At 40.6% G+C, this 13,454-nt stretch overlaps 1 protein-coding gene across 2 annotated transcripts in view; it reads left to right on the forward strand.

Moving 5' to 3' along the window:
- The window catches only part of LTBP4 (latent transforming growth factor beta binding protein 4), a 355,162-nt gene that overhangs the window by 246,190 nt on the left and 95,518 nt on the right, over positions 1-13,454 (forward strand). For both annotated transcript variants that reach the window (XM_082262863.1, XM_082262864.1), the window contains exon 8: positions 9,817-9,919. In XM_082262863.1, coding sequence (XP_082118989.1) covers positions 9,817-9,919 — 103 coding nt within the window. The remainder of the gene's footprint in view (positions 1-9,816; positions 9,920-13,454) is intronic.

Consider the following 13,454-nt stretch of genomic DNA (forward strand, 5'->3'; position numbering starts at 1 on the left):
TCGGCCACTGTTTGACCAGGGCATATCATTTCAATTTTTGACAGCAAGGCCAATTCTAGCTTTCATCAAGAGTACCTCTATAGGATTACAGTGTGAAGGCACCACCAACCCCCAAAGCCCAATTTTTCCACACCTGTTATTTTTATCCAAAGTCTGCGAAAGAGACAAGAATTTATCCAAAATATCTCTAATCTTGTTTGAAGTGCACTAAATTGTGGCCTCGTCATACAGACTGTCTCCCTAAGCCATTGTTTATAAAATAAAGAAAGCTTTCAGGGAAAATTTAATTCTTTTGGCTTTATAAATGTCATTATTGCTTCAGCAGGTTCTATACACGGTACAGATGTGCCACTTTACAGGCAGACTAAGGGGACCCCCCAGGCACTATATTGAATATTTTTCATTTTCATTGTTATTTCTCCTTTTTATGCTTTTACTTTATGCGTCAGTAAATCACTGCTCATTTAAAAATTAGGTTTTTTACAAACTTTTTTTTCATTGATACAGTACATGCCCCCCAGGGCAGTACCGGGACCCCCATAACCATTGTATGCCCAATTACTTGCATATAAGCTTTCAAAATGGAAACTTTAGATTTTTCCAGTTCAGGTCCCATAGACTTCAGTGGAATTCTTTATTCGGTTCCAAACGTTTGTGATGTTCGAAAGTTCTGCCACGTACCGAACAGGGGGGCGTTCGGCCCATCCCTACAGTCCAGCGCAACTCTAGCGTGTTTCTGTAATATGGGTTTGATCCTAGTTACTTTTGGGAAACCGACCGGTAGGGAGGGAACCAGAACACAGATCCCCTCGCTATCGGAGGACCTGTCACCTACACCAGGTACCACGCTTCATGACTGGCTGCAATGTATCTTGCACTAGTACTGGCTACCCATAGCAACTGCATTTCTCCTCCTGTTTGTTTTTCTGAGTAAACCTTTTGCAATGGCATTGCTTCATACCCTAATTTACTGACCATGTTCTTTCCGTATTTCATGTCTTGTGGTGTTTCTTTTTTCTCAAGCTCCCGTTGAACGCTCTAGGCTCCCCTGAACCAGACCTCCCCCCTAATTATTACTCACACCGTGAAGAAGGCCACCCCAAGGCCAAAAAGCCTGGGAACTGCAATGCTAACAGTTAACCCTTTCCTCAGCCTGGTCAAGCCAACTTTCTATCTAATACAAAGAAATCCACACTAAAAGCAACCTGTCTATGTACTATCCCTCAAACTTTTAAAAAGGAAGTCTTGTTTAGCCACATACTCCACAAAATAGATGATGTTTACATGTATCAGACTGAAAATATATAGACATGAAGATCCACTTACTCCCTCAATAGTTTATCCTCTAAATCATAGAGATCAGCGCATCCTAAGGTCTTGTAAAGCTTTATTAGAGACCAGGGTTCTTAGAAGAAGCTGACTGAGGGAAGCTGTCTGCCACAGATCTGTCTGGTATGACTTCAGGACACCGCTTGGAAGATTGGAAGAAAGTATCCATCTGTTCTTGGGCTTTGTGAATACCGACATTGCTGGATCTTAGGGACCTTGTGCTCTAGCAACCCCTCTGGTGCCTAGTAATAGTGAGCAGTGGGTCTGTTAAAGGGGACACCATCTGGTGTCCTGAAGAGCTCTGTCCAGCTACCTTACTACTTAAAATGACTTTTCTCTACTAGCTCTACTACTACTTAAACTAAAAGGAAGATTGAGTCCTCAGTGTATATAGTTATTATTCTTGGAGTATCCCACCACTTCTCTAATCCCTATCGAAGTTCTCCAAAAATAAAAACAACACCCCCTAGACTGTTTTTGGAGAAAGAGCGAATGAGCCTGTTGTTGGCTGGCTGCGGGACTGAAGTTGGGAAAACCTAGACAAGTAATACTGCGACTCCAACGGGAGTAGCACTGCATTTGTTTTGAGGTCGTGGTATAGAAAACCGCCTTTCCAACTTACAGGATTAGTAAAAAATAAGACTAAGGTATAACATCCAGGGTTTATTTTTATGTTTATAGTATCAAATTGTATTCTGGAGAAAAACAATACCCGTGACTATGCATAGTAAAGTTTAGCTGGAATTGGAAAAACCTTCTTACTTACGTAAGCAGGCCAAACAACATGTGAGTGCAGTTTCCTCTGCAGCTCTGATACCAATCATAGTGAGCACACAGCTGCTAACAGCTGGACTGTATTAGGCTCCTACAGGTGCAGGCAATCACATTGGCTATTAGCCAAAAACCTGGAATTAATTAAGATTGGAGTGCTCTCTACACTCCTCATGTCATTCCTCAAAATCCAAACCATACATGAGGATATTGTGTGCAGAGAAGGAAACTTTCATTTGATATCATGCACACTCAAAGCTATAGTATACCCTGATTTGCTGCATGTGTCCTGTACTCACTAAAGTTGCTATTTAGAGATTAAAGTATATCTTAAGCCAAAACATTTTTCCATTTTGGATAGATAAAGGAAAAGTTAAAATAGTTTTTTTGTAATCAGTGTTCAACTGAGGAGATTTCTCTTCACTTCCTGTTGTCACGCACCTGTTCGAGGCCATGAGCTGATGATTATGAGCGCTTTTTCTACACCTCCCTTCTGATACCCCTGGAGTTGGTGACAGGTTGTAAAAGGGGACAAGTGGCACGGGTGGCTGTGGTAGGTCCTGACAGTGTGGGTAGTCAGATGAAAGGTTGGATACTGCTGGGATGCTGTGGATGCTAGGGCTATAATTACTGCCGCAAAGCAAAGCCACTGCCTCTGCAGCTTATGGGGGAGCTTTTGGGGGGGGGCTCGACTTTGGGGTTTTATCGCTCCTCAACCACTAGTGTGAACAAGCCTGTAATTAAACTGCTCTGAGATGGCCTGAGTTCCTTCAATACCTCCATTTGTGCAAAAAAATAAAAACCTTTTACAATGCACTGTTGCCATGGCTCACTTTCCCTGCATTTAAACTCAGTTAGCCTTTCTGTGTGAGCCTGTTTTCAATGTTCTAACTAGGGATCCACCGATTATCGGCACCACCGATATATCAAGGGCCGGTCTGCACTTTCCCCGATATATGGGAATCGCCCAGCAAGGTGACCGATATTGCTGATATTTCGGGAAAGTGCTGTACCGGAGTGATGCCTGCAGCTAGAGGCATCACCCCGGTACCGACGTCCATAGCCGACGATTGGCTGTCTTGTAATGACAACCAATGCGGCTGAGAAGCCGCTCGGCTGTCATTACAAGGAGCCGAAGGGGACGTCCCCCCCCCCCCCTCCCGCAGCCTTACGCGGCTCACTCGGGTCTACCGTCCCACCGGAAGATCCGGGCAACCAGTCTGCACGGCCGCCGAAGACCCAATCAAAGCCGCATTCGGCTCTGATCTGGTCTCCATGCCGAAACCCGAAAGTGATGTCATGACATCACTTCTGGGGACTGTCTGGTCCCAGATTCAAAACAATTACAGCATTCAAAACAGCCAAACTTGGAGTTTTGAATGCTTTTAAGTGCAGAGGGAGTGGTTGGGGTCTTTTAGACCCCCAGATCCCTCCACAAGAGTACCTGTCAAAGAAAAATTAAAAAAAAAAACCTTGTGCATTGAACAAAATATCAGTATCGGCAACTGCATTTAGAAGCCATTTTTCTCCATTCAGACACAATGCCATTTTTTTTTTTTTTTAAGATCCTTTGGGAGAAATTCAAAAACCATGTTCATCTCTACCAAAATTATGTATGCCTGCTTGCCTTGATACACAATACTGTGTTTTTCCTGCCCAATATCAGAAATGAGCATCATCACCTAATGTGAGATCAACTGTTCACCCACTGGTACTCTAGGTGCCCCGTTTCCTTTGTGTTTTTGTGTTGTTTGTTCCCTATTGCAGGATTGATCTGGTGGCTGTCAGGAGTAATATCTTCAGTGATTGTCCTGCGTTGGTCCCCTGCTATGTAGAAATTATTTTAGCATGAACCATCAATCAGAATTGATAAGGGTTCTAATACAAAACTAAAACAAAAAATTGGGTATAGATATACTTATTTATTTATTTAATCTATTACAGGTACTTATATAGAACTTTCAATTTAGGCCCCTTTCACACATGCGGACCGTTCGTTTAATCAGTTTCGTCACTTTTTTTTCAAAGAATAAACTAATGAAGTTTACATCAGTTTTTCATACATTTTTCATCCGTTTTTTTTTTAACATCTGCCAGCTAGAGTCCTTAACCACTTGAGTCCCAGAGCCATTTTTATATGCAAAAAACTGAAAAATAGGGCTTTGATCCATTCCAAAAAACGGGTGTTGACAGAAGCGGACGTAAATGGATGTAAAGAGATGATCATCCATTTACATCCGTTTTTTCCATAGAGATGCATTGATGTCCATTTTTTATTTATCAACGGATGGATGAAAAACAGACAAATGGTCCGCCAGTGGCAGCTGGTACTCCATGGGCCGGGGGGGGGGGGGGGGGGGCGGCAGATGATGGACTGCACCATACCTCCCCCCCCCCCTCCCAGACCACTACAGGCCGCACACCAAACCAAAAAAATTGTAAATGCACAATTTTTTACAGGTAAAAGAAATCTATGATCACAGCATACACTTCCCTTTTATAACACTGACATTGTAATAACAATACAAACAATAATTATTACTGACAATTTAATATAAGCTTACTTGAAAAATATCCTTTCATGTTGTGAGCGCTGCCTGGCTGCTGGCCATCTATTTCCACAATTGCCTAGATTCCCGGCATACTTTGCAGCGTCTCTTCTGCTGTTTGCCTTCTATTTCTAGGGACAACATATCCCATGGTACTTTGCTGCCTGCAAGCAGTGATTCCTGTCCTGACTCCGCTTCCTGAAACTCCTCCCCTCAGCACCACTATAGTTTAGAAGGCAGGTTCTGTGGAATGTGTGACACTGCAGTGCCTACTCACATAGGTCATACGTGTCACAGAATTCCAGTATGTAAATTTGTGGGGAATGGGGATCTTCACAAAGATAGTTTACAAACATGGAAACCATCCTGATTATTAAGAATAGGCTAGAAACAATTGAAATGCAATGTGGAAATTAATATATGATTTTACATTTTGACCATAGATATGCTTGAAGGCAGGGGCAGACTGGCAACCTTCAGACCAGGGGGCAAGTACAAACCAGAGGCCCATAGTGCAACGACTTGGCCCCCCTCCTACTCTCCCTCTTCCCGTCCTCCTCCTGACCCCCATTCCAGGCTGAAGCCCTGCTCCAGGTACTCTCTAATCACCGACTGAATCTGGGTTCCCAACCTGGCCAGCAGGAGGCAGTTGGGGGGACCTTTGACAGCTTGGTTGGGGCTGGCCTGGGGAGGAGAGTCTCAAGTGGGGCATGGAACTGGCTCTGCTCAGACACAGTTTACACCATCCTGCACTTCTTCTCAGTAGGTCAGTGGCAGAGACTTTTTACTTCTCTTCACCAGGAATCCTCTAGGCATGTCTGTGGCAGAAGTGGTGCAGCCTTTTTACAGGACATCAGAGTAGCTCAGGGGGCATTCCCCCCCCCCTGCCCCCTGGCCCAGTCCTCCCCTGCTTGAAGGGGAAGCTGCCAGCTTTCAGAGTCTAAACTCTAAAGTAAACCTGCAATGTTGCCTATTCAGGACAAAGCTCCAGGTTCAGCTGATAGCCCATCCCCTCCTTTTTAGACACTTGCCTTCTTCGGATCCTCCATTACCCTATTCACTATTTTTGCACTGTATCGGTGCCGATACCAAGCATTTGCACAAGTATCAGTACTCACCCAAATGCTCCCAATACCGAAACCGATACTTTGCGTGGCGATTTGCGTCAATACAAAATGAATGAGCGCAGATTCGCATGCGATTTGAACAGGAATGTGGTGCGATTCCTATCCGAATCGCATGATATTTCCCCCACCGCTCCTGTGTGTGTGTGTTTGTATAATAAGGGATTAAAGCGCCATCTAGTGGGCAGTTTAAAAAAAATGTTAGAACTGACAGTACATATTGTATCTGGGCACATGCCAAGTGATCTACATAAGTGTGCCTGTGCACCGATGGTAGCAAATCAGCCGCTGGAGGTGCTCACATGGCTGGAGGAGATGTAGAGGCGGTAATCACTTCCACCCTATACCTCAATCTGACATCACTTCTGCCCTATACCCACAGGGTTCCGGAACTTCTCCAGCCCTGTGAGCACCTATAAAAATATGATATTGGTGCAAACCTACAATCCACTAACCTGTACTTTCCTCTTCTTTCAACAACACAGTGCTTGGTGCATAAGCGACTTTTTGTCAGACCCATGCATTTAAAGAGAGAGTGTAAATTCCAACAAAGACTGGCACCATGCTTACATATGGCTTTTTACTCTTGGCTCCAAAAGGTGAACTGGTTGCACAGGGAGCGTAGTAGTAGAGGTAGATCATGAAGAGAACCAGTTACTTAGCACTAAAAAATAGGAAAATTATTAAATTCACGTTAGATACAGATGCCCTGGGTTCAGTACTATATGATTCACTGACCCAGCACAAGTCAGAACTTCTTCTTTTTTTTTTTTTCCAAAATAACTTCTTATTTGCTTATTAGATCTGGACTGCTGATTTCTCTTGATTTCTCTAGCTGCATGCCTATGCCATGCTTGTTCAGTGACTCATAAGGTATAAAAAGGTATGCAATTCAGACAGAAATTCCACCGCAATGATATGCATATGAACCAAACAACTAACATTTTCAAAAGTTGAACAATAGAAAGCCATTTATTTCTTCAATTTCAGCAGCTTGCAAATGCTGTCTACAGAGTCACCTTCAGTGTTATTCACTGTGGTTCCATGACAGGAAGTCAGCTGTATGTAAAAAAAATAAATACAGTAAACAATAGGAATTGAACACCACCATTGTTCAAAAGTCCCGAGTCAGATGAGGCAATCAAAATATTATCCAATATGTTTCGGGGGTCAAAGAGCCACCCCATTCATTTGTGATAATCTGCATCAATTCCTTAAACCAATAAACTGCTGATGGGGTTTGTGCAGATTATCACACCGGATAAACCCTGATGAAGGCGGTATTTTGGGCCCCTGAAACGTGATGGATACTACATGATGGATACTTCTTTGTCCCTCCAATAACATTTTATCTGGAATAGACTAGAGGTGCAGTGTTTCAATTCTTATTTTTGTTGTATTGCATTACACACCAAGGAAACTGTTTAGATCCCCGAGGGGGGGGGGGGAGGGAGGTTGAAGCTGCCTGTTCAGTAACCAGATCACCTATACCAGGGATCGCCAATCTTTTCAGAAAAAGGGTCAAATCTAGACATGTGCGGTTCATTTAGTTCCAAATTAAAATTTGAACAAATTGTTCATCATCAGAATTTTCGAAATCACAATAGTAATGAATTTAAATGAATCTGAAATAATGAATCAAAATTTCAGACAAATCGAAATTCTAATAGTTTTCAAATCAAATTCAAATTTTCGAAGAGAATAAAATAGAATTAAAAAAATAGAATAGAATAGAAAATAAAAGAACAGAAAATGTAGAGTAAAACAGAACAGAATAGAAAATAAAAGAGCAGAAATATAGAATAGAAAAAAAAAAGAATAGATTCAATCAGGACAAAATAGAATAGAAAATAAAAGAACAGAATAAAATTGATTAGAAAATAAAGGAATAGAATAGAATAAAAAATTAGAATAGAATAAAACCATCCTCTAAAATTCTAATTTCAAATTGAATAAATTCAAAATTCTAATTGAATAGAAAAGAATAGAATAGAAAATAAAATATAATAGAAGATAATGAACAATAGAAAATAATACAATAGAAAGAATATAATATTATAACCGTTTTCTGAAATTCAAATGGAATAAATTTGAATTCAAATTGAATAGAAAAGAATGGAATAGAATAGAAAGCAAAAGAATAGAATAGAAAAAAAAACAATAGAATAGAAAAAAAAAACAATAGAGAAGAATGGAATAGAAAAAGAATACAACTATCGTCCAAAATTCAAATTTTGCATGGAATTTGATTTGAATTTGATGGAATTAAAAAAATTTTAATCGATTTGAATAAATGAAATGAATTCCGAGAACAAATTAAATAAATTTAACTAAACAAATTTATGTAAATTACAAATTGAAACAAATCAATTTTATAAATGAAAGATTCCCTCTTACATCTGAGTCACCATAGGAGTGCCTCTTCCATCAGTGATCCTCCCTACATCATAATCCCCATCAGATTTAACCTTACTTTAGAATCTCCATCACAGTCCCCCCTGCATCAGGCTCACCATAAGAGTCCCCTTACCACTGTAAGACTTACAGCATAGTAGTGTAGTAGTAGGTTTGGATGGAAGAAGTCCCATCTTCCTGTTAATGCTTGGGCAAGCAAGTCATTGGTTGGTGGGACACCGAGGGTTCTGGCCTGGTTATGGGGGAGCAGTGGAGACCATAGGCAGCCTCTGCTGACATGAATCCTTAATCTGTGCACACTGACCTTAGCTGCAGGCTGGATAAAATCTTATAGTGGGCCAGATATGGGCCATAGTTAGGACACCCTGATCTATACCAACATCAATACTTGTCAAGTATCAGCAGCAGGGATGGCCAGATCTGCGTGGCTACACTTAGGAAAGTAACAGTGACAAGACTATATATGCTTTAAACAAATTAACAGTGAAACAAAACACACCCAAACACCAGCAACCAAAATACACAGGAAAGGTGAAAGTACAAGTGAACCATAAACTGAGTGACAAAATACCTAACAAACTAACTATAATGAAATGTATATAAAATGAGGAACACAGATCACAGGGTAAAACTAGAGATGCAAGGAAGAGAGGAACCAGGAATGGAATCAGGAACAGAGGGAGCAGGTAAAAGGCAGCCAGGCACTGCATAAAGGTACAAAGAAGAATCCGAAACAAGGCTCAGGATGAATCAGCAAGCAATCTCTGGCTAACAGGCAAAACACTGAAGTGAGAGGCAATAGTAGAGGAGGAACTAAATACCCTTCCATCAGCCAGCATCAGGTAGAGACTGATTACTGGAATCTGCTGACTGCTGGGAGACACCTGCTGGTGGGCACTGGAACTACAACCCTCCACCCTGGGAGCCACAGTGCCACCAGCAGGTGATCCAAGTCAATACAATTGGATAACAAAACCAAAAAGATAACCTCATGTTCCAGTGCTGTCTTTCTAAGTACTGTATGTAGAAAAACAACTTTACCCATGATATTTTTGACTGTTTTCTATAAACTATTTTAGTAGCTTTGTAAAATAAACCAGGGTATACTTTAATTTCACTGGCTGTTTACTGTCCAAAAGGGTTGCATAGATATAGCGGCTGTATGCTGTATGCTCATGGCGACCCATCAAAACTTTCTTTTTTCTAGTGCAGACACAAAACTATGGACCTTTGTGTTTTTTTTGTGAATATGGATTGAACAACACAGTAGTCTTTTCAGACAGTTCCATACACAAAGTCTCAGTTCCCTTTTTCAGATATTATTCTAACTATCCCTCTGATTAGTACAGACAAGACTCCAATTCCAAGATGACCACACTATCTCCTGAGGTCTCATCAAAGAACTATTTCCCTTCATGAGTGATCATGTACTGTCCAAGTTATGTAAAAGCACAGTCCTGGAAAAGTATGAGAACTGAGGAATCTTGAATGACAGCAGCTTTATTGCTATCCCATGAGGAGGTCACTTAGTCTGGTGTTTTTTGAGCCTTTGCTATGTCATACTTCTACTTGCCGCCAGCACAGCTGCTCTCCCATCATGTTAATCAAGGTTTTTGCTTCTTTCACAGTGCGCTTTTCCTCTCCCTGGCCTGACGACTCAGGAAATCTGCTGTCGGGGTTCTGGCGTAGCTTGGGGCATCCATGACTGTACCCCCTGCCCCGGACACCAAGGTAAGTCTATCAGCCCCTGTCAAGTGAGAATTGTGGTACATTCCAGCTCTCAAGAGGTTCATTCAATGAGGAAGGTAGTGCATTGTTACTAATTCCTATCTATGGCCAAACCACTTGACCTATGGAAGATTTACCCCCCTTCACTACCAGGCCATTTCTTTGGGATAAGACACTGTGTTAGTTTAACTGAAAATTGCGTGATCGTGTGACGCTGTACCCAAATAGTATTTTTATGTTTTTTCCCAAAAATAGAGCTTTCTTTTGATGGTATTTGATCACCTCTGCGGGTTTTTATTTTTTTGTGCTATAAAAAAGGCTGACAATTTTGAAATAAAAATATTTCTGCTACTAAACATACCTAATAAAAATTGGAGAAAAAAAAAAACAATATTCTTCATAATATGTATTCTGCTACAGATTTTTGGTAAAAAAAAATCCCAATAAGCGTATATTGATTGGTTTGCGCAAAAGTTATAGCGTCTAAAATCTATGGGATATTTTTTATTCATTTATTTTTTTTTTCTAGAAATGGCGGCGATAAGCGATTTTATAAACAAAAAGACTGACAATTTTGAAAAAAAAATCTTTCTGCTATTGAACACACGCAATAAAAATTGAAGAAAAAACAAAAACAATATTCTTTATAATATGTATCCTGCTACAAAATTTTTGGTAAAAAAAATCCCAGTAAGCATATATTGATTGGTTTGCACAAAAGTTATAGTGTGTAAAAACTATGGGATATTTTTTATTTATTTATTTATTTTTTACTAGTAATGGCAGCAATAAGCAATTTTATAGCAGGACTGTTAAATTGCCGCGGACATTCAGACACTAACTGACACTTTTGACATTTTGTGGGGACCAGTGACACTAATACAGTGATCAGTGCCCAAAATATACACTGTACTAATGACACTGGCTGGGAAAGGGTTTAAATCAGGGGCAATCAAAGGGTTAATTGTGTGCCTAACCAGTGTTTTACTGTACTGTGGGAGGTGCTTTTACTAGGGGAAGAGAGGGAATTTATTCCCTGCTTTGCAGGGACACAAATTACATTCCTTCTGTCCTGTCATAATGGCGATCTGCCTTGTTTACATAGGCAGACCACTGTTCTGTCTGTCTGCCTGATGATTGGCAGGTGGGCGGGGGGGCTGGAATCATTTAAACATTAAGTGGCGATTCGCACTGCTCCTAAAATTACATGCGATGTCTGTGCGGTGCAAGTTCAGCCGTACAGTTTGTATGCCTGAATTCGCACCGCAATCGCACTAAAACACGCACAGTACCCTTTTTTTTGGTCCGCAGCAGAATCGGATCACATGGTGGTTCACACTAGTGCGATCTGATTCTGTGCAAACTTTCAGATCGCACTGCGATATACGATCTGATCTGGGGGTGTCGTTAACTTTTAATTGACACCCCCAGCGTATCGCATATGGCAGTGTGAACTGCCAGGGTTGCGGATGCGATGCGGGATCACGCTGCATATTCACAGCTTTCCCGCATCGCAGAAATGTGAACCGGGATTAAGGAACAGATAACAATAATAATAAAAAATAAACATATAAATAGTGCAGCGCTAAATGACTGGTGAATACAAGTGCATAAATAAATGTTATAACACATAAAATAAATGCAACAATCCAAATGTGAATAAACTCATAACATGTGGAAAAGAAAGTCCAACAAAAGTGTGCAAAAAATGAAAAAAAAAAAGTCCAATAAATCCACACGGAAATAAGTGATTTGAAGGGATGAGTCCCACACCAGAAAAAATCTCAAATGTGCTCACCAGATGGTATGGACCCAAATTGCTGTACAGCAAATGGGTCATACAAGCTGAATATAGGGATGTCCACAGCACCAAAGGATGGGACCTTATCCAGCGTCTCTGGATCGCAAGTTGAGTGTAGGTAAGTATCTTCAAAAACGCTCAACCAAGTAATGTCCAGTGATCATCAAATCATAGATATATGTAAAAGGACAAACCAAGGAAGACCATAGCGTGATACCGTATGGACAATTTATTGAAAGATAAAGAAATACACTTACAATATCTCCAATGGTAAGAAGCATTCATATTATAGACTGGCACTCATGATACTCCTACCGCGTTTCATTACAAATAACATCCTCATAGGAATTAGCCTGGTGCCTGAATCAACATACCGTATATATATAGGGTTATAAATAGGGATGATCGAACTTTTCAAAAGTTCGGTTCGGTCAGAACATCTGAACTTCCCGAAAGTTCGGCCCGGATTTCAGAACCCCATTGAAATCAATGGGACCCGAACTTCGGTAATCAAAAAACACCATTTTGAAGCCCTAAAACCCAACAAATGCCCCTAAAAAGTGCCTAGGGTTCTGGGTCATGCCCCAGGGACTATTAATCACACAAAAAAAAAGTTCTTAAAAATTGTCATTTTTGATAGAGAGCCAATTATTGAAAATAAATAAATAAATAAAAAATGTCTTTTGATTTAGTGTCTGGGGGGTCTAAAAAGTGTACCTGTGAAGTTTCAGCTCTGTAGCATGTCCAGAACCAGAAAAATTTTGTTTGTATTAGAATCAATATAGAACAGGGATATGGCTCCGCTATTTTCACACCTTGCCGGTTTTGTAGCAAGCGTTTTTTCGGGCATTTTTTGGGGGACTTTGGAGGCAGGCAAAACATCTGAACTTCTGTATAGGGGTTTATATACACACACACACACTTATATGTATTTATACACATACACACATATAGGTGTGATAGGAGCGGAGACATATTGGTGTTAATTATTTCATTAGCGCAAGCATAGTGTTCTGCTACTTTCACACCTATATATGTGTATGTGTATATATACAGACATGGGTGTATGTATATATACCCCTACACAGAAGTTCAGATGTTTTGCCTGCCTCCAAAGACCCACAAAAAATGCCCAAAAAAATGCCTGCGCCAAAAAAAAATGCCCAGGTGTGTTGTTGCAGGCGTTTTTTTTGGGCATTTTTTGTGGGTCTTTGGAGGCAGGCAAAACATCTGAACTTCTGTATAGGGGTATATATACACACACACTTATATGTATTTTACACATACACATATATAGGTGTGATAGGAGCGGAGACATATTGGTGTTCATTATTTCATTAGCGCAAGTATAGTGTTCTGCTCCTTTCACACCTATATATGTGTATGTGTATATATACAGACATGTGTGTATGTATATATACCCCTACACAGAAGTTCAGATGTCATGCCTGACTCCAAACGTCCTCAAAAAAGCCCTATAAACGCCTGCAGCAAAAAGCAGGCCGACAGGCGAGAAGCCATATCGCTGTTCTGAAAGTGACCTAAGAGAAACGATCTTTTCTCTATAGCGGTCAAACTGATATGGAAGGGTTTTGTCACCCTGCAATAGCAGTCAGAGTCAGTTAACCCTACAATACACTATGGTCCCCTTACACTTAACACTTTCCCTACAGAAACTAAATTATTAAATCTAACTATAGTGGAAAATAGCACCCTAACTACACTAGATATCCCTTT

The sequence above is a fragment of the Pelophylax lessonae genome, assembly GCF_965119305.1.
Source record: "Pelophylax lessonae genome assembly, chromosome: 7".
Taxonomy (NCBI): domain Eukaryota; kingdom Metazoa; phylum Chordata; class Amphibia; order Anura; family Ranidae; genus Pelophylax; species Pelophylax lessonae.